General features: G+C 42.0%; 1 protein-coding gene across 1 annotated transcript in view; it reads right to left on the bottom strand.

Moving 5' to 3' along the window:
- The window catches only part of LOC148341826 (uncharacterized), a 447,376-nt gene extending 424,524 nt beyond the window's left edge, over positions 1 to 22,852 (bottom strand). Inside the window, exons 1-2 of the mRNA XM_088287964.1 lie at positions 22,829 to 22,852; positions 17,506 to 17,605 (exon numbers count right to left, since the gene is read on the bottom strand). Coding sequence (XP_088144090.1) covers positions 17,506 to 17,605; positions 22,829 to 22,852 — 124 coding nt within the window. The remainder of the gene's footprint in view (positions 1 to 17,505; positions 17,606 to 22,828) is intronic.
- Between the last annotated feature and the right edge of the window lie 240 nt (positions 22,853 to 23,092).

Here is a 23,092-nt window from a genome sequence, read left to right as displayed (position 1 = left end):
CGAGGGTGTAGAGACAGTAAAACAATTGGGGGAGCTGTGGAGCAGAGCCCAAAATCAGTCGGGCCCCGTGTCCACAACCCATCCGGCAGAGACGCACACAGAGCTACCTCTCCCGAGTGACCCGTTTCGTGAAATTTTGAAATTTAGTCACGTTCCCAAAACCGAAGAATTTGTTGTGGGTGCTGAAGTATGATACCCTGTTAGTGACGCGGAGTATTCAACATGTAATAGACGTCTGAACCCAGCCAACCGCCTCTACACACCGCTTTACCATGGGGCCTAGATCTTTAGTATGAAGACGCGCATCAATAGTCAATGTGATTTGTGACTCAGCGAAAGTAAACAATTCATACCAATTCCGCTGCTCAGGGACAAGGCACGCATGCGAGGCAACGCCGGTAGACATAGCACATATATAATCCTAATGCAAGATGAACTCCTGACTAAATTTGGATGAATGCATTTTGATAAACCAAATCATGTGTGCAGTGTACAATGTACTGGGTCAATTGGTGAATGGGTGGAGGTTGGATCAGGAACAGGGCATACCCACCGCGGGAGGATGGAGAACCAGGTTTCAGAGCTGCCCTCAGATGTTTCAGTTCAGCCAGTGGAATGGAGGAGAGCACCACATATGCTCCGCGGCCCCCTGTCATGGAATGGGGTACCAGCGGGTTGGTGTCAAGAGTGCATTGGGAGTGGGTAACGGTGGCGCCCCCTGCGCTGGTGGAGCTCTGGGCGACATGAATGGCACCGGACCAGAGGATGACACATTCCAGAAAGTGGCTCGGTATGGACTGCTCATCACCCAGTGACCCCGCAGCAAGAGCACACCCCACTCACAACCCCCGTCTATAACCACCCCTACCTCTGTTCCCCTCGTTGACCGGCCGGGTACGGACAGCCAGTCTGCTGTGGTGCCGCGTCACCCAAACCTTGCCTAGGAGCAGCAGAAGCGGAAGGCGCAGGTGCAACCTGAACATGCAAGTACAACAATTTTTAGTAACACTCCTTAATCCAATCCCACATTTTTCTTTTCTGATGTTGTGCAAAATGATGTAAAAAAATGTGTTCTCCTGAGACTGATTAGCATTTTTTCATTGATGGACTGTTTCACATGATGTCCGTAACCGGAAGGACACGCCCTAAGGACGGCCAACTGGAACAGCTGCGTAATGACGACATTAATGGATGGGTCACTGCCGGAAGTCTCACTCCATTCACGTCTCGCCCTGGCCACATAGACCAGGCCTGTCTCCTCCGCTCCCCACCTGAAAGATACAGCAACATCGGCCCCAACGGGGCCAGAAATATCTGATGCACGGCACGGCCAATCTCACCTGAGGTGTCCCCATTCAGCCGGTGACCGTCATGCTGGTCTGTAGGTCTGGCCTCGGCCTCGAGTAAGGACAGTTCCTGACATCATTCACTTGATGCTTGAATTTGATTAGTCCAATCTGTCTCCAATAACAATTTGAAAATCAGTACTTGGGAGTGCAATAGGGATCCAGGTTGATCAGACCTGTCCGCCCATTGCATCCTACGTGGTGTTAGGGCTTGCCGGTGCCCTTCATCAGGTTTCTTTCCTGAGGCCCGTCCCTTAAACATTCACTCAAACCACTTAGACATACAAACACTTTTTCTGTCACACTTTCACTCACCAAAAAGATACTTTCCAATTCCACACAGAGACCCCTGCCTCGGCGCTAATTCAGCCTCAATTTAGCCAGCATATGCCAAAGTTTACCACTGTGCGTTTGTGGATTTTCCCATTGAGTCTCCGTGAAATCGTTTCTCCTGTTCCTCAGCTGACGATCCTGCACCTGTGACGTCAAACAGCTCATAGATGCGGATGTTAGTCTGGTATTTCTTGAATGCTGTCTAGTCCCTTAAAAGTTGTCATGTCAGGGCTGGTGTCGCAAAGTCATAAAACATCTGTCGTCCACCTTTGTTACATTTGATACACATCAGTTAATAAATCAGCTGCCGAACTATTTAATCCAACTTTATACTTGGCAAACCTCTCATCAATTGCTAGACAGCTCCTGTTCTAAAGATTTTCTTTAAACATGATCATAAAATGTTTCAATTAAAACCTATCCCAAAAACCTAATCCTTTTGTGTCATGGTCCGTTTTGTCCTGTCATGTTTTTGTTTTGTGTTTGCCCAGCTGGAGTGGGGGGCGTTTCCTTCCAGCGCTTGTTCCTGTTCATGTCGTCATGGCTGGAGAGACACGCCCACCAGCCACACACCTGTCACTCGACAAGTCATTGATTACTGCACTATTTAAACACTCCACGCTGACGACTCAGCGTCGGAATATTCATCTTGCTCATGCCCCAAGTTGTGAATTCTAGACACCTTGTTATTGCATTCCGTGTACCTTGTTCCCGTTCATTGTTTGTGTTTCCGTTTTCATTTATTGATCTTCTCGGTTGCGCTCAATTGGTTTTCCTTGCCCTTCTGCGGAAAGCGATTTTTGTTCATTTTGTTCCTTGCCTTTTGCAAGCCTTTTTCGTTCCCGTCGTTATTCCCCTGGTGTCAGTTTTTCCACCAGCGTCTTTCGTTGCACTTTGTCGGTATTGCGTATGATTATATATCTTATATATATTGTCCGCACCCCAGCCACGCCTCCCCATCTCCAACCCTCACAAACAGCTACCGTCCATCGGCCACTCGACCCCCATCTTTCCAACCTCATATCTGCAACTCCCCCTGCTCATCCAACTACTCCCACCACTTTCCCCACCAATCTCTCCTCACACTCTTCACCCTGCTCGCTTTGACTTTTTTCTTTCAATTTCCTCATCAACTCAGAGTTCCCAATGGTCACATTTCGTACGTCCGCAAGACACATGCTCAATAGAGCCTTTGTGTTTCGGTTTCATATACTTTTTATCTCAAGTAATTTCATCGCCAATCCTCTCCTGTAATTTAATTGCTAATCATCCCCTGAAATTTTTATAACAATCATAATTTTACATTCCCACCATTTCCCCATTTTTAATCAACTACGACTCAAGCAGTGTGGAACTCTCACCGGAGCAAGGTCCATCCTATCACAGATTTTTCCATGTTTTGGATTCTCCTCTCTGTACTACCAAAATATCCACAACTTCATTATTTATTCACTCAAACCAATCAGGCAGTTTTATCTTATCACCGTTAGGTTTCCCCCTGTTCTGCTTCAGGGTTGCATTCACTCACACGATCGCTTGAACTTTCACACGATATATTGTATGCACCACACGTTACTTTAAGCATGTTTTCTTGTGTGGGACACAAACCCCACTCTCTCCTTTTTATCATCACTCACCAGACATTAACACTCTACTTTCTCTTACACCCCCTAACATTAAACCAATTGAGCATCATAAGACATAGACCCGGGAATTATGAACATGAGACACAACAACCCAGTTGAACGCAGCACAGCAAGGGCCACAAATTGCCACGGGACACACACAACGTATAGGCAGTTAGACAATTACACAACAACGTCACAATCAACACACAGACAACAGCACAAACACAGAACAGAGCCAGTGAACCACATTGGAACACCCCGAAATCAAGAAACTGTCAACAATATCGGAACACCTTAAAATCTATTCTATATTCCAGCAACCGGAACGTTCCACGCCTCGGTCAACCACGTATACCGTGACTGCGCGCTCTTTTACCGTGACTGCGCACTCTTTTTTGAGGTTGCAGTGCGACCATGAGCTCGTCAGCTGTGCACTTCCCTCCACCGTGTATGCCTCGGCAGCGACAGATAATGGCGGTCCGAAAGTTCGAATCTTTCCCAGCCTCAGTCCACTTATATACTATACTATACTTACTATACTGAGCGTCACTTTATTGGGATCGCCGTGCACACGTTCTGCTAGTCAGCTGTGCATCCCCTTCTTCGACTGCCAGAGCAGGAGTCCCCCTTTTTGACTCCGGGTGCTAATTTCTGTTGCCGGCCGACAACAGGAGCCCCCTACTTATTTCACCTGCATACGCTTCCAATATTACTAGTAATCCATGCGCAATCTACATTCTATACAAAGCATGCAACCATTCCTGAAGTCCAGAAACAATATATCCAGAAACACGAACAAAATTTAACGGTCTAATAATCGGCCACGTCTTTCCACTCTACAATATAACAAATCAGGAGACTTTGAATAAACAGGCTCTCCCCTACCTTTGTTCTGATTGTCCAGGCCTGGAATATTGTAGAGTGTGAACAACAAGCCGCAAGGACTCTCTCCTTGAGAAAATCACGTCGGGGTCACCAAAACTGTTGGAGTTGAGCCACCGAGAAAACGAGAAATATTTCGTAAATGAACCTGAAAATCCAAACTTACTCCAATGCGTGTTCGTTTTTTTTGTACTCAAGAAGAAAAGGGTCAAATAAAGACTCAACAACAACTGATTAGAGTTCCGATATTTAAGTTTCTTCGATTTCTGGAGTTCAGGAAATAGTACAAATACAGATATCTGGGCGGCTTTTTCTTAATCTGACGAGAAACTGTTCTCGGACGAGCCCAATCGAAAAATGTTGCGCTGATCTCAGCCCAGTCTGACATTTTCTAGGAGGTTTTCTTTGTCAAGGGACATGTAGGTTGAATCGGTCGTCCTTGCTCCTTCCCACGTTCCACGTCCAAGGCTGACCTTCTCAGGCAGGCGGCAGTCTCTCCGTCTCTCCTGCTCTCCTTCCCCTGTAATCTCGTCAGTGTACAGATTGTGTGGTGTAAATTTTCACAGTTCAAATTATGTATTTTTGGTGTTCTTGATAGCGTCCCTGTGACGTCCTCCCCGGCCCAACTTGATGTTTGTATCTTCTATGGCCGATGTGGAGAATGTGTTTTGTCGTATTTGTCCATGAAGTGCGATCTGGTTTGTCATCAGTTTGACCTGAGAAGACTGAATCTGTTTGTTCCGAATGAGAGTGTGGGTCATGAAAATACTATGTGTGCAAGTTTGAGGTCTTACATTTAAACTAAGTCATAGAAAATTAGCATATGAGAATAATATAATGCATCAGTAAACACCATGACTACAATCCCAGTCAATCTTATCGATGCACTGTACTTCTACTTTCATTTGAAAAATGCTTTTTGTTTATCAATGTTGAACATATTCAGTCCCTATGAACCTGCTAAATTAAATAATTGACCTTCTGTCCCGTAAGTGTTTAAAATAATGCCAGCAATCGTAATACAATCCTTCACTATTAATTACATAACGCCTACAATAAAATACAACTTTAACTCTATTGATGAAAGTAAAGTTTAATTTTGGCTATTAAGTAACGAAGTGGTGGGCCTTCAAGGTCTTCTCTGCTGGCCAAACATAATCAATAAAAAAAAAAAATCGTAATCGTCGCATTGATGTCATATTATAGCTGAGCGTTGTATCTTTAGGTGAGAGTTTTGAATCCAATCGGAATTCCGCTCGCTCGTTATTCGTTCCGAGGCCTTAAGATGCAATTGTGCGGGCATCTCTTCTGTCAAAGTCAATGAGCTTTCAAATTTGTTAGACGGTTGCGATAGCCAATCAGATCACGAGTTGGTTACAGTGAGCCTTCTCGCTGGCCTTATGCTGAGGGTGATGAACGCGTTTTGTGATTGGATACTCACTTGTGAGGGGGCAGCACTATGCCGAATCAACACACCAAAAAGTCGGAACTGGCGACCGTTCGAAAATCTGAAATATATTCTTGCTTTTTTTAAACCACAATGGCCGAAGGAAGGAAAAGTGTGGATTTAATTTCAGATCCACTTGCAAGGACATTTTCAAGTCGGACCTTTCAAAAGAAGCTATATCGTCCAACACTCACTCAGTGGCGTGTAGAGAGAGATGCCCTTTATTAGTCCCACAATGGGGAAATTCAAGATTCGAACCCAGGCCTCCTGGGGAGATCGGGTCCTGAACATGGCGCCTTAGACCACTCGGCCATCCTGACAGCCAAGTGTTTGTAAGTGTGTTTCTAGATATTATTTGTCCAGCCGTGGTGTCATAAATGATGATATTTTGATGCGGATTCATTCAAGTCGAACAAAGTAGGAATTCCCTGAAGGCACAGGTGTGAAATGCACTGAGGTAACTTCAAAAGTAAAAGTAAAAAAATTATGATTGCTTAAGAATGTGCAAGAAAGAACTCAATCTGATCGAAATGTTGTGCTTTGACAAATGTTGAAAATAATGACATTTTCCAGGAGGTATTTATTTCTTTGTTGTTTATTCATTCAATTCTGGACTTATTTCAATATTTGAGTATTATTTTTCTTTCAGTATGTCGTATATTTTGTCTTTGAAGTGTGGGTCCTTGCTGCCTTCCGGAGAGGCAGCCGAGCAAGGCTGGAGAATGGTGATGGAAAAGAACTGGTTCGAAAAAGATTTTATTCTCGTCACATGCTGATGTCAAAAGAAGTCTCCCCAAAAACGTGCGAGCCCCCTCTCAGACATTCCCTTCTTTTAGGGAATGCCCAAATAGGACATAAATATCAAATTTTCCCTTGTTGCATATGCAATTCCCATCACGCTAGTCTTCGGGATTTCCCTCCAAAAGTCCCCCAGAGGGAGAGCAGATGCGTCTCCCCGTTTGATACGACCAGTCTACGAGTGACCACCTTAAATTACTTCCATACCCTGGAAGGTCACTGACCTGGCGAGAGAATTGCCCCCACCATAAACAATGCTCAGGCCTATTTTCTCTCAGGGCAGTATCTGGTTACATCGGAACTTCAGAACCAAGACTGGTCACTTCTTTGAACTTCCCATATCTATAGTAGGCCATTTAAAAATACATGACTTTTTTTTTATTTATTTCAATGTATATTTAAGCTTTCTTATGTAATACTACAATATTTATTCAATTATTTTAATATGTGAAATTATATCAATATTAATTTTAACCTTTTTATTTCACACTTGAATATTTCTTAACATATCTGTTCTTTTGAATATGTGTGCAATTTAAATTATTCCATCCATCCAGCCATTTTCTGCCACTCATCCAGGGTCGGGTTATTGAATTAATTTTTTTAGTATTTTTTATAATTCAATATTTATTTCAAGATCAGGACTCTTCTCAATGAGTTCAATATTTATAAAATGTTTCTATATTTGTTATTAATTGAATTAAGTCTGTATGTGATTTCCAATTTTACATTTTAATATTTACCTATTTCACTATATAAATAATCCAATCTATAAAAAATATAATAAAGCATGAAAAAAAATATTTGGTATATTTGACAAAATGATAGTTTTTTTCCGAAGTGAGATTCTTCGCAACAAACCCCAAACGATTGATAGAGCTCAACCTAGAATGTTTATTTTGCCAGTCAGAAATTTATTCAGAAAGCATATTAAATGTATGTGAGGGGATATTTGAAGAGTTTGAGTTTTGTTCAATGGACCATACATATACGAGCCAGCCAAACACAGCGAGAAAACCAGCGCTGACTCCAGTCGCCATCAAGTTGCCAACTCCTGACATTCCAAAACCTTTGAGAGAAACTGAGACTATTTGCGTTTCTCTTTCTGGTTCTTTTTATAGTTCAACTTCTCGTTCTGTTTTTCACCTTTTCACAGCGTAATGAAGGCCAGTTGAGCAAGTGGAACAAGTGATTTTATTGATGATTGTGGAAGGTACCGATTTCATAAGCACTGTTTCTTCTCACACCTTTTCCATTAAATACGATTAAAAAGACAACTGAAAAGCATAACGTTAACAAATGTTATTCCAGGCAAAGGCAATTAATTTTATTTACATGTTTGATGTAAACACCAAAACAAATCATCATCACTCAGACACAATGCACTGATCACATTTATTGAAAATCACATTTACATCTTACCACAAAGAGTCGGTTTTTTCATTTTTTTTTCTTTTTTTAATCTTCAAGGATCGCTGCAATTCTCGCCAGCACAATCGTGTCTCTCAGCTCCCTGGTTAGTGACAAATTTTTTAGAACAAACGCTGCAACTGAATGGCTTGTCTCCATTGTGTGTTCTTGTGTGGTTTCGTAAATAGGACTTTTGAGAGAAACTCTTGGCACAAACTGAGCAGGAAAAATGTTTTTCTCCAGTGTGTGTTCTTGTGTGTTCTGTTAAATGTGCCTTTTGAGAGAAGCAGTTTCCACAAACTGAGCAGGAAAAAGGTTTTTCTCCACTGTGTGTTCTTGTGTGCGTTGTTAAATGTGACTTTTTAGGGAAACTTTTGCCACAAACTGAGCAGGAAAAAGGTTTTTCTCCACTGTGTATTCTTGTGTGCGTTGTTAAATGTGACTTTTTAGAGAAACTTTTGCCACAAACCGAGCAAGAAAAAGGTTTTTCACCACTGTGTGTTCTTGTGTGGTTTGTTAAATTAAACTTGTCAGAGAAACTCTTGCCACAAACTGAGCAGGAAAAAGGTTTTTCTCCACTGTGCATTCTTGTGTGCCTTACTAAATGAGACTTTCGAGAGAAGCTTTTGCCACAAACTGAGCATGAAAAAGGTTTTTCTCCAGTGTGTAATCGTGTATGTGTTTTTAAATTTGACTTAAAAGAAAAGCTTTTGCCACAAACTGAGCAGGAAAAAGATGTCTCTCCACTGTGTGTTCTTGTGTGGATTGTGAACGTTGACTGATGCAGGAAGCTTTTGCCACAAATCGAGCAAGAAAATGGTTTTTCTCCACTGTGTGTTTTTTTGTGCCCTTTTAAAGACAACTTTGAAGTTAATGAGTCAGTGTGACATGCCCTTTCACCTTTAGCTTGCCCATTATCATCATCATTGTCATGAGCGTCTGATAATGTGTCCTCATGATGTGCTTGTGATGGCCCCCAGTGGTCTTCATCACCTTCTGTTTTCACGTGATGACTTGAACTGCTGCTTGTAGGCTCCGCCCCTCTGTTGTCCTCACGCACATCCTTGTTTTCATCTTCAGTCTTTATAGGGACAACGTTCAGTGGTGACTTGTTGATCTCCTCTTCCTCCTCCTCCTTTTTGATGTGAGTCAAGTCTGGCTCCTCTTTCACAGAACAGAGATCATTTTGTCTGACGTCTGCAGGACACAGAAAGACAAATTTGGTTTGGTCAAGTCAAAGCTCATGCGGCGACTTTGTCTTATATTGTTTCTACCGTGCTACCTTGACTTGTTCCTGCCGCATACGGAGCAATGCGTGCAACCCCAACTTGGACCGGACCATGGGGGCATTTCACAAAATTACGTCCTACGATGTAAACCTCCTTTTAGCAGCACAACAGTGATAAACGAGCATTTAAAAAGGAAGCACGTTGCGGCTGATGCCCGATTTTATTCCTGAATTAGTCACAGACGTTTCTGGAAGCGAGCTGAAGTCAGCACACACAGGCTATTGTGTGCGTCTGATGGAACACCTGTTGTGGGACCCTAACTTATTAATGGGGGGCCACTGGGGGCCATCGCAACCTAATGTCATTGATAAAATAGGAATCCTTCAAGCGAAATATGTTTACAAGTATTTCTTTTTGCATTTAGAGATAGTTTCATCGTGGGTACTTTTTGCTTCCATTATAATCTGGATCCCTAAAAGAATTAAAGGGGCCCTGGAATCAGAGTCGCTATCTATTGTATGATTTACGTTTGGGTTTTTTTTACCCAAAATGACATTTATCCTGCGAGCAAGTTCCGACATTACCCTTTTTATTTTTATAAAATTTCTGTTTTGAAATAAATTTTAAAACAAAATTACATTTGAAGAGTAAATGTTCTTACACAAAAGCATTAAGCAACAACACTTTCACTCTGACTTTCATGTTGACATATTTGAATAATGACTGTATATTTTAAAGTTATCCAATATGTATTCAAATTTGACGAAGATACACCAAAATATTTTAAGAGTTCACTGAATTATTTTGGAACTGCAATGATGTATAACAGCCATAGGGTGCCAGTAATGAGTAACAAAGTAACGCAACACCTCTCACTGTTACGTCTTCGTTGTCATTTGGATAAATTACCAGGAACTACGAGTTGCAGTGGAGATGCAAACCACCTGGGCCACAGGAACTTTATGACCAGGAACTAAATATTCCTGTACTTGTAGGTAGAAAAGGGGGTTGTGACGTTCTCCCTTTTTCAGCCCATAGTAAGCCAAAGATGCAGATGCATTCCTTTCAGCATGCGCTTGTTCACTGATGAGATCCGTGCAACCCTGGATGGATCCATTAAATGTATTTTAAATGTTTGGATGAGGTGAAACTATGCACACGTGCACAAAACAGTGCAGGGCCACCCGAGGTTCATTGACCGAGCCAGTACAAAGTTCATAAATAAGACCAATACGTACTTGATTTTTAAAAAAAAAATTAATCCTTTGTGCTTTATCCACTAAAATTCATCACCCGCCATTGATTTTTTTGCCGCAGTGTGCACAGTTTTTAGAGTCAGGTTGACTCATTCCATAAGGAATTGCTTGAACAAGATATGTCAGAGTTTTTGTCAAAAACGAGACAAGCCAAGATTGTCTTTGTCACTTGCGAGGAGCAGTCCGCCAGGTTGTACCGGCATTAACTCTGTCAAATGGGGGAGGCTCAGATATAGCAAAAACAAATTGGAGAAGCTGTGGAGCAGAGCACAACATCAGTCAGACCCCGGGTCCACAACTCCTCTTGCAGAGACGCAAACAGAGCTTTCGCTTCAGAGTGACCCATTCACTGTCAACCATACTGTCGAGAAATTCGGAAAATGTTTCATAACAGAGGAATTCGGATTGGGTGCTGAAACACCACACCCTGCTAGTGACATGGAGTATTCAACATCTGAAATTAACTCTGCCAACCGTCTTCACCAATGGGCCTAAATCTTGAGTATGATGATGCGCACCGATAGTTAATGTGATTTGTGGCTCAGCGAACAGAGACAATTCATAGCGTTTCCTCTGCTCTGGGGCAAGGCACACATGCGAGGCAGCACCGGTAGACATCACAAATACATAATCCTAATGCAAGATGCACTTCTGACCCTCGGAATTGGGTGAATGCATCCTGACAAACCAAATCATAAGAACTGAGTGTTCAATGCAAAGGACCAATTGGTGGTTTGAAAGGGTGGAGGCGGCTACACCGCGCAGACCAGAGCAGGAACAAGGACGTACCACCCGCGGGAGGATGGAGACCCTGGTCTCAGAGCTGCCCAGTCGACTGGAACGGAGGACAACATCTGCTTCCCCCGGCGGAAGCGCACAGTCATATTCAGTCCCTTCTGGAAATTCAGTCCCACTCAAATTCCAGTGTTTCACAGGTGCGGGTTCGGTCCATGGCAGTGACTCGGCCAATCTCAAGTGTCCCACAAGGGTGACAGTGTTGTTGCTCACTGGGATATGCAGAGGGAGCTTGCAAAGCATGGAATATCTTGTTCCACCATCAAAAACTGTTGTCCATCAATCGTCACCGGAATGCCAAGACCTGCCGGTCCTTGAATGCTGAGGCTCCACGGGCACCCCTATCGTGGAATGGGGTCCCAATCGGGTTGAAGCATCAACTGTGCGTTTGGAAGCCATAGAAGCGTTGTCAGAGGAGGGGGTAGCGATGGCGCCCCCGTGCTAGAGGACCTCTTTGTGACTGGCGTGGCGCTGGACCACAGGATGGCACATTTCAGGAAGTGGCTCGGTTTGGACCGCTCATCACCCAGTGACCCCACACCCCACAGCAAGAGCACGTCCCACTCACAACCCATGTCTATAACCACCCCTACTTCTGTTATGTGACCTTGTTGACCAGCCGGTGCGGACAACAAGCCTGCTGTGGGCACTGCGTCACCAGAACCTGGCCCAGGAGCAGCGGAAACGGAAAGAGCAGACGCAATGGGAGCTGTGTGCGTCGGCTGCTGCATTAACTGCTTCCCCCTGTTTTATTTTATTTATTTTTCCCCTGTTCTTTTTTCCGTTCCCGGTGAATTAGCACTCTTGGCCCTCTGAACCCACGAGTGTAACAATTCTTTTTCTCCATCCAATACAATATTTTCTTTCATCGATGCAAAAACGGGGGTTCTACTCATACTGATTAGCAGTTTCTCATTGACAGACTGTTCCGCATGATGTCAGTAAGGACAATTAACATTAGTTCGGAAAATATCCCCTTCTTAATCACAACTCAAAGGGATGATTCTATAAACATGCGAACCTTCAGAACACCCATGAACACGTCAACTATAATTTAGCTATTCTTTTTTTAACTAACTAATACAGTGATTCTCAAATAATGGGGCGCGGTGCGATGCTGAGGGGGGCGCGTGAGTTGATGACAGTGCGCCACATAGCCAGCAGCCAATCATATCACAGCGGGGTGTGTCCTGTTCTTCCGCTTTAGTGCAGAACAAACTGCAGTTTCCACGCAGGAAATCCGTTCAGCGCTGCTCTAAAAAAACGACGCCATCTTTCATTCGTCTCGTCGAACAAATAGAAGCACACGAGTTGTCGCCAAGCAAAGACCAAGTGCGGATTTGTTGAGATTGGCGTTTGAAAATGTGTGCTAGAATGACACCCAAGTACGAAGAGGAACTTTGTGGAATAAAAGAAGAGAACGAGCAACATCTTCAACTGCTGGGCGAAATTTGCAAGCGGCCTCCTGTTGTGCTACACCAGTGATTCGGCGCGTGGTGCGATGCTGGGGGGGGGTGCGTGGGACCCTGGCGAACATGCTTTTTTGCATGGTTTTGGGACCGAAAAAGGCGATCTCAGACAACGCGAGTTTGAGCTTGTCAAAGCTGTTTGTGCCCCGAGTTCACGCAGTACTGGTTTTAAAAAAAACGTGTCGCCTTGTCACGCAGTCCTGATTAAAAAAAAAGCGTCGCCCCGTCGCTTGTTGACCCGGAAGTGATTTATTTCGCCGCTCTTTAAATGCCAAGCTATCTTGCGCCTCAGCAGAGCGAGCAAGGAGGCGCTAAGCACGCTAATCGCTAAAATGAATTGCTTCGATGGACGCTCGACTTTGAAAAGAAGTCTGACTCAAACCGCGTTCGGGCGGAGAGCCAGCAGCTATGAACAGAAATGTTGTATTGCAACCATTACGTATCCAAACAAAATAAGACGATGGCTACGTTAGCAATTTAGCAGACGCTCTCAGGCTGGAACACGGAAATGGCTGACGTCATCAAAACGAAGAGGTTCGACGTCAAACGGATTGTGAACATAAAAAAAAATGTATAGTCAACAAATTGCTTTATGTTATTTATATAGAATTTTTGTTTGAAATCCCCCTGGCTCTTTTTGTCTTTTCTATATTATGTACGCATTAATAACTGTTTGGTTTGTTCATGTTAATAAAGTTAAAAAAAAATAAACAAAAACGTAAAGTAAATATTTATCATCCCATCAATATTCGCACCACAGAGTGCTGAGTTTCGAGATCCTCACAATAGTCGTTCTCAAAATGATATATTTTTTTAATCAATTTATCTTTGTTAAGGGATATTTTATTGACAATCTAACATTAATATACAAAGAACATGTACATGAGTACAAAATGTAAAAAACAAAATTGTGGTGGGGGGGCGCGAATTTATTTTCTTCTTGGTAGGGGGGAGGCGTGACAGGAAATAATTGAGAACCACTGAACTAATACAGTGAACCCCCGGTTATCGCGGTTAATGGGGACCGAGACCACCCGCGAAAATTGAAAATCCGCAAAGTAGCGTCGCACCTTAAAAAAAAAACACCGTGTATATATATATATACTTCGCACCTATATATATATATATATATATATACATATATATATATATACTGGTAGAGAGAGAGAGAGTGAAATTCAAAAAACAAAAAAACTAATTATGATTAAAACTTATTATTTTTTTATTCCCCAGCCATTATTTTTGTATTTATTCAATTACTTCTTTTTGTATTTATTTAATTACTTTGACTTTTACCTGCTGGTACGCCGTCCGGTGTGCCCTGTGAATGTTATGATCCTCCAGCAGAACTGGTGGATTGAACAGGACTCTCCAAACGCAGACCCGGGAAAAAAGGTGGTGATACAAAGATATTTATAATCACAATATAGTCAGTGTAATCAGCGCGTCTCGCAGCAGCTGACGACATGGCGCGAGACGATCGCTGGAGGAACGCCCACACAGCTGAAAAAACAAAAACACACGCGGCATGACAGGCACGGATCATGACGGTGAAATGAAAGGTGGCATTCTTCATTTATTTATTTATTCATTCATAACTGACAGCCTCGCGCTCCGCCGGTGCCCGGGCGGAAGGTGCTCCTATTCGGCTTAACTACCACGCACGCCGGCCGGTCTCCTTCGGAGCTCACGCACGGCCCCGAACGAAGCAAAATGTCGCCGCGCGAGTGCCCGGGCGGAAGTTGTTTCTCTTCGGCTTAACTGCCACGCACGCCGGCCGCAGCTCGGGTACGGTCCGAAACGTCGCCCCCGATCGTGTCCGTCGCCACCAATCGTGTCCGGGGGAACCTGCTCTTCTTCTTCCACTCTCTTCTTCGTCCACTCTCCTCTTCGGCGCACGCCGGCCGTCTAACCGCTTCAGCGCCCCCTTGTGCCGCTCGGCGAAACTACAATACACCCGAATATTTTTTAGACCCGCAAAGCATTGAATCCGCGAAAGGTGAACCGCGAAGTAGCGGGGGTTCACTGTATAACCCCGTTTTCCTCAACCAATGAGTCAGTATTCTTTGAAGTGGATTATGCGCAGACTAAAAATATCTAATTTAATTTATATCAATTTACTGTACAGTGAACCCTCGCTACTTCGCGCTTCAGTGCTTCGCGGGTCTAAAAAATATTCGGGGCATTGTAGTTTCGCCGAGCGGCACGAGGGGGCGCTGGAGCGGTTAGACGGCTGGCGTGCATCGAAGAAGAGCGTGGGCGAAGAGGAGAGTGGACGAAGAAGAGCACGTTCCCCCGGACACGATTGGTGTCGACGTTTCGCGCGGTTCGGACCGTACCAGAGCTCCGGCCGGCGTGCTGCAGTTAAGCCGTAGAGGAGCATCTTCCCCGGGCACGGGCGGTGCCAAGCGGCCCCCAAGTTTAACCGAATGGAAGCTCCGGAGGAGGAGGGCATGCTCGCGTCACAGTAAGCCGAAGAGGAGCACCTCTTCCGCCCGGGCATGAGCGGAGCGCGAGGCTGTCAGTTATGAATGAATAAATAAATAAATGAAGAATGCCACCTTTCATTTCACAGGGCACACCGGACGGCGTACCAGCAGGTAAAAGTCGAAGTAATTAAATAAATACAAAAAGAAGTAATTGAATAAATACAAAAATAATGGCTGGGGAATATAAAATAAGTTTTAATAATAATTTGTTTTGTTTTTTTGTTATAACATGAATTTCACTCTCTCTCTCTACCCGTATATATATATATATATATATATATATATATATATATTTATTTATTTTTTTTAAGCATTTTTGAAGGTGCGCCGCTACTTTGCACTTTTTTTTAAGCATTTTTGAAAGTGCGCCGCTACTTCGCGGATTTTCAGTTTTCGCGGGTGGTCTCGGTCCCCATTAACCGCGATAACCGAGGGTTCACTGTATATCAAAAGTCCCCTCATAACATGATAATTCATCATATTCCTGTCATTTCCATTTCAAAATGTCGTTCCATTAATTGAATTACCGTCGTACATCCGTCGCCAAACAGAAGTATGGAACATTAGATGTTTTTTTTTTTTTCCCGTTTTGCATGACCTTTAACCTTGCATGTTCTGTTTCAACAAAATTGTATCTCTTATCAGTATCCCTGTTTCATGAGTTCCTGCCGGGGGCAAAAAGGAGGAGTTCAGAGAGGAATTTCACCCTCAGGGGCAATCCCAAACTTTTGTTTCCAGGACATTGTAACACTCTGGGCTGGTTTATTGTTCTTCTTATTGCAATTTTACTGTATTCAGTCTTCCTCGAGACTGAATATGTTCTAGTGTTTGCCAAATAGTTAATCCTAGTTTCTCACTTTAGCTTTTCACAGTCAATATATGAACTTTTTCAACTGCACAATCACTTCATTGAGGTCTAATTATCAATTGTTTACCGTAGTCAGACTTTTGCCGTCAAAGAGACCTGTTCCTGAACCATATGTTAACGTTTTCATCACTCAGAGCTTTTCCGTGTTGACAAATCAGATTCCACGGAACATGCATTCATTCTTTTATGATCTTAGATTTCTCTATTTAAATGGTGACAAAATTATAATTATTTTTAACAGAATTTAATAAAAACATCCACAAGCATAGGATGGATGTTTGGTTGGTGTTAGATGAACGGATATTAGGTGAGTTAATTTTTGAGACAAACATTGATTATGAATGAACATGTCCTTTCAATGTATTTAACTTTGCCACGTCTTACCTTCACCCTCACTGTTCATAACAAAAAATATTTTCTTGTCAAATAAATATGCTTATATAAACTCAAGAAATTCCAAGTTTTGTTTTGAATTAAGTCACATAATTATACATGCATAGTTTGACACATGTTGTTCATATGTATAGTGTTGGGGCCGCAACTAATGATTGCCCGTTTGTCCTTTACAAAAATAGTTTATAATTTAATTGTTACCAATTATTTGATTAATCAGTTGTTGGAATTCATTCATAGTCATGTTGACCCTTGGCCTTGGAAATATATTTTGAGTGATCAGTGGATGATTGCCCAACAGGTGTCACATACTTAATATTTAAAGTAGACCCAGCATGACACAAAATGGTGTGCTTGATCTACTTCCTAAATGTAAGGTAACTTTTTGCATCACATTTTTATGTAGATAGTGCAAGGATTGTTTTGTAAAGGCTACTTCATTTCTTGTGTGGAAGAAATTAGATTTGCAAGTAAAATCCACTTAACTTTGCAAGTCAGGTTAGTTTTATTTTCGCAAGTAAACTCTACTTAACCTTGCAAGCAAGTTAACTTGAATAGTTAGGTTGCATTTACTGAAGTAATGTAGTTAACAAACTTGCAGAATTAAGTTGACTTCACTTGCAAAATTGAAACTAACTTGACTTGTAAAATTAAGTAGACTTTACAAAACCGATTTCTTATGCACAAGAAATTAAGTAGATGAAACAAGCACTGTCCTTGCTTTATAAACATAAATGTGTGATGCAAAAGGTTACCTTCCATTTTCTAAGTAGATCAGCCCCCAAATTTTTATCAGTGTGGATATAAAAATACACAACATCTGTCAGCATAGTTTTGAAACATGATGACATGACAAACTTAATTTCTTTCACACCATTTAAAAACCGGAATATGTAATATGTTCAATAATCAGTTCAAATTTTAAACTGGGGAAAAAAAACACGGAGTTTACCCCCCACTAATGGTTATTCTTTGGCATTTATTTTCTGCACTGATTTCATTTGGCATAAACAAATGTTCAGCAAACTGGCAAGTAAAAGGCAACATTTAAAACGGCAATAACCTTGAACGATTTCCCCAAACAACTTAATGTTGTGATGCATATTTTTAACGATAGAAAGTCGTTCTTTACAAAGCAAATGAGAGTAAAACGTGTACAAACCTGCTTCGTGTAGCACAACACGAAGCTGCTTGCAAACTTCGTCCAGCAGTTGAAGATGTTGCTCGTTCTCTTCTTTTATTCCACAAAGTTCCTCTTTGTACTTGGGTGTCGTTCTTGCACACATTTTCAAATGATAATTCCCAAAAATCCGCACTTGGTCTTTGCTTGGCGATAACTCGTGTGCTTCTCTTTGTTCGACGAGATGAAAGAAAGATGGCATCGTCCCACTGAAAGGATTTCCTGTTCGTCACGAAAGCGGAAGAACAGGACACACCCCGCTGTGATATGATTGGCTGCTGGCTGTGTGGAGCACTGTCACCAACTCACCGACAGATGTCGTCATTTGCGATGCAAATCATTGTTATCTTCTTCTAAACATAGAGAAAAACCTAAGATGCACATGAACAAACATTTTAGTTCCCAAATATGAACTTGAGAGATGTATTGAATTTGACTTTTGTTGCTGGTTTTGTTTTCACATCTGACACCATGTTGTTGGTTGGACAGTATTCCAAATGTATTTCTCTATTATTAACAGTTGACATGATAAAATGAAACTTTTTGTCAACATATTTGCCTTTTTACAGGGTTTTTCGCCAGCGACGTGGTTGCGAATTTTAAATTAAAATACGTCACTGTTTTATTCTCTAAATGTTAGAGTCTTAAAAAATGGTTTCAATGTTTATAACTTAACTAACTTAAATATTTCATTATTCGTTTCAGTATTCATTAAACTACGGTGATTCATTATTTATTTCAAGATTCATTGAACTGTTTTAGTAATAATTTAGTATTCAATGTTTAATCGTGACTGTATTTACTTTTTCAATATTTGTGTCACTATTTTGTTCAATCTTAATATTATGGACAAATCTTTTGCAAGTAAGGTTTTTGTTATTTATTGTGGCCACCTGCTTTTGAAGGAAGTGCCTTTCGCTTCTTGTACGAGAGGATTCTTTGTGAAGCCAAAACAACACGACCTTGACTGATAAGTAGGCTCAACGCAGAAAAAGTATCTTTTTGTTTTAAGATGACACAGTTACTGTCAAATAAATCATCTTCCTGTGTGCATCAGTATCTTCCCACGCACTTCTCCCACTGAGATCACTCTGCAGACTGACCCAAAAGACAATTTATTTTCCAGACTATCTCATTGATCTTCCCTTACCGCTGAAAATTCCACAACAATCTGGGATCAGACGTGGGATAGCTGAATATCCGCCGGTGAAATTCAGGGATGCTGGCAGGTGACCTCCAGTGTTCAATTAAGACAGCAGCAGCAACGAACAGCGTGATGTGAATCATCTCGTCCGTGGTGACAAATAAACGTTGACTCCAGTCGCCATCAAGTTGCCAACTCCTGACATTCCAAAACCATTGAGAGAAACTGAGACTATTTGCGTTTCTCTTTCTGGTTCTTTTTATAGTTCAACTTCTAGTTCAGTTTTTCACCTTTTCACACGGCGTAATGAAGGCCAGTTGAGCAAGTGGAACAAGTGATTTTATTGATGATTGTGGAAGGAACCGATTTCATAAGCACAGTTTCTTCTCACACCTTTTCCATTAGGTACGATTTAAAAGACAACTGAAAAGCATAACGTTAAAAAATGTTGTTCCAGGCAAAGGCAATTAATTTCATTTCAATGTTTGATGTAAACACAAAAAAATCATCATCACTCAGACACAATGCACTGATCACATTGGCCTTGTGTCAATAAAAGAGCTTTGAAAATTCAATATATCATATTTTCTAAATCACATTTACATCTTACCACGAAGAGTCAGTTCCTTCAGGTTTTTTTTTTTGTCTTTTTAAGCTTCAAGGATCGCTGCTATTCTCGTAGGGCTGGGCAATAAACCGAAAATTTACCGTGATCGAAATTTAATAAAATCATTTTGCCCATGTCGGTTAATTCGGTGTTTTAAAAAAAAAGAAGTCCTTTTAGTCTGCAGCTATGTTCATGCCCCTGTAAAACGGCTTGAGCGGCTGTAGTCATGTGACTCCACCCAGCTGAACAAGAAAGAAAACTGACGACGCGGTCGTAGCTGGCGATTCAAATCCAGAAGCAGCTGACACGGCTGAAGACGACGTAATGTTCGTTGAAATTGTTCCTGACTCGCTTGTCCCGAAAAGAAATTCGAAATCTGTCGTTTGGAAATGTTTTGGGTTCCATAAAGACGATGTTTGAGCAAAAGAACACAAAGTGCGTCGTAAGCACCCGAAACAGCGCGCCCAACCTTTTCTTTTTCACCACCCACAACACAACCATGTTGTTGACTTGGAGCTTGTGCTAAAAGTTCAAAGTGAGAAGCAAGTTTGGACAAGTGACAACAGCCCATAACGGAGGCGACACCATACGAGAGAATGTCTCAGAGGTGGACGCGATAGCCTAGCACATAGCTAAAGATATAGCTCCTCTAGTTACAGTGGAGCGCACAGGATTTAAACGCCTCATGAACGTAGCCGACAAGAGGCACGAAAATATTTGTCGCAAACAGCACTTCCTTATATGGACAACATCGGGACGGGAGCGTAGACATGTCGAGCATTTTGCATCCACATCCGACTTGTGGTCGAGTCGCAACATGGATCCCTGTTTGAGCCTGACTGTGCATGACGTAGACGACAAGTAGCGACCGCGCACCACTCGAGACGGCACATTTTCCTGATGAAGCACACTTGTTTATTTGGCATTGGCATTCCATTGACATTTTTTTCATTTTATTTAGCATTTTATTTACAGGCGACTAGCTCCTTTGCACATGGCATTATTTAGATTGTTTACAAGATACCTTTACACAAATTTAGGCCTATGCAAATGGCATTACAGCATCTTGGCACAATCTATTTGCAGAAAAAGATTTTGTGAGAGGTACCCTTTTTCTCCTGTTCTTTGTGACATTGTTCAAGTCATGCAAAGCAAGCTATTTTGAATCTTTATTCAAATGATTTTTGTACTTTTATTTTTCATTGAAACTAATGTGTACCAGTTGGTCAATAAAAAAAAGCAGTTAATATGCATTTCCTGCATTTATTTTGATTTTGGTCCTCAGGGGGAATTTATCGCACATTTATCGTTATTGAGGTAAAATTGCCCAATTTATCGCGATATTGATTTTAGGTCATATCGCCCAGCCCTAATATCACCACTGATGGTGGAGCTGTACACTCGCCTGAGTTGTGTGCAGGCAGCGTGGGTTCAGTTCCCACTCAGTGACGGTGTCTATGTCTGCCCTGTGACTGGCTGGCGACCAGTTCAGGGTGTTGTGCGCCTTTCGCCCGTTGTCAGCTGGAATTGGCTCCAGCACTCTCCCGCGACCCTGTTCAGGATAAGCGGTGTGGATAATGACATGACGTGACAAATATTTGTCATCTCATCAATATTTGCACAACAGAGTACTGAGTTTCGAGATCCTCACTATAATAGTTCTCAAAATTATATTTCTTATCAATTTAGGTTAGTTAATGGATATTTTATTGACAATCTAATATCAATCTACAAAGACAGAAAAAAAATTGGTGGTGAAGGGGCGCGAATCTTTTTCTTCTTGGTAGGGGCGGGCGTGAAATAATTGAGAAGCACTGCTAGTATATGCAGACATTATATTCATACAATCTTGCAGCCCGACTGAACCACAGCATTGTTGCAAGTTCGGTAGGAGAAACGTAAACGTCCCAGTGCTGTTGCAGCAGCGGCTTCTCGAGGCATCGGCGGAAGTGACGTAGGAGCTGACTCGCGAATGTGGCGTTAATTTAGTTATTTTGTTAATTTCTTTTATCAACCGATTTCAAATATTATATAAAATATATATTAAAATATAACAGGGGTAAAAACAAACACAGAGGCAAAGAAAGATATTTGAAAAATACGTGCTTAAAGCATGACGTCATTAGCAAGCGCGCAGCTTCCGAAGGGCCTCGACCACATCCACCGACCCGTCCACACCGGAACAAAAAATCCCACCGCTAAATTCTTCTGATTTAGTGTGGAACTGACTGTAATTTTCTGACAGAATGTCCAGTGCTACTCTAAAGGACTACGACATAATTCATTAAGTCTTTGTGTCCCGATAACCTCATCTTCGCGCGTTGATGCTTTTCGGCGTAGTTAGCTTAGCTTGTTAGCTAGCTAGCCGCTAACGAAAAGAGGCACATGACTCATCGCCAAGCAGAGATCGAGTGCGGATTTGTTGAGATTGGCGTTTGAAAAATGTGTGCAAGAACGACACCCAAGTACAAAGAGGAACTTTGTGGAATAAAAGAAGAGTCCGAGCAACATCTTCAACTGCTGGGTGAAGGTTGCAACCAGCCTCGTGTTGTGCCAATCAAAGCAGGTTTGTACCCGTCTTACTCTCATTTGCTTTCTAAAGAACGACTTTCTGTCGTTAAACATATGCATCACAACATTAAGTTGTTTGGGGAAATGCGTCCAAGGTTATTTCCGCTTTATTTTTAAATATTGCCTTTTACTTGCAGGTCTGCTGAACATTTGTTTTTGCCAAATGAAATCAGTTCAGAAAATAAATGCCAAAGAATAACCAATAAGGGGGGGGGTGAATTCCATGTTTTTTTTTTTATAAAATTTGAACTGATTATTTAACATTTTACATTTTCTGGTATTTATATCTTGTTCAAGCAATTCCTTCCTGGAGGAATTCTGCCTGACTCTAAAAAATGTGCACACTGCGGCGAAAACATCAATGGCGGTTGATCAATTTTAGTGGATAAAACACAAAATATTAAGTTTTTAAAAAAAAAATCAAGTACGTATTGGTCTTATTTATGAACTTTGTACTGGCTTGGTCGGGTGAGAGTCAATGAACCTCGGGTGGCCCTGCACTGTTTTGTGCACGTGTGCATAGTTTCACCTCATCCAAACATTTAAAATGCATTAAATGCATCCATCCAGGGTTGGTCGGATCTCATCATTGAAAAAGCGCATGCTGGAAGGAATGCATCTGCATCTTTGGCTTACTATGGGCTTAAAAAGTGAGAACATCACAACCCCCTTTTCTACCAACAAGCCCAGGAACATTTAGTTCCCAGAGTGAAAGCCAAAGATTTCTTCTCTCATGTGGCTTTTTATTGAAGCAGATTTGAATATGCAAACTCAAACAGAATGGACACATTTTGACTTTATCACACCCGTCCACACGCTTCCTTTTGTTCTAACGGTTTCAGCTTCCAAAACATCTTTGGGTCACACTTCTGTTAAATGCGAGCCAAACGGTTTACTGTCAAACACGGTTCAAGACGTGCATCTGTTTTTGTGGCTTCCTGCTAAACTGCCAGCATAGACACTTCTGTTCCGACTGAACTAACGTATTTCCGGTTTAAGAGGTCCATGTTTTTGTGACCTTCTATTAACCTGTAAGCATAGTTTTGAAACATGATGACATGACAAATTTAATTTCTTTAACACCGGGTCGCACGCATTGCTCCGTGTGCGGCAGGCACAAGTCATGTAGAAACAATATAAGACAAAGTCGCCACATGAGGTTTGACTTGACCAAACCAAATTTGTCTTTTTGTGTCCTGCAGACGTCAGTGAAAACGATCTCTGTTCTGTAAAAGAGGAGCCAGACT

This window comes from Idiotropiscis lumnitzeri, chromosome 2 (genome assembly GCF_059441095.1).
Source record: "Idiotropiscis lumnitzeri isolate Australia: NSW breed Sydney's pygmy pipehorse chromosome 2, RoL_Ilum_1.0, whole genome shotgun sequence".
Taxonomy (NCBI): domain Eukaryota; kingdom Metazoa; phylum Chordata; class Actinopteri; order Syngnathiformes; family Syngnathidae; genus Idiotropiscis; species Idiotropiscis lumnitzeri.
The sequence above is the reverse complement of the archived record's forward strand: the minus strand, read 5'-3'. Positions and strand labels throughout refer to the sequence as shown.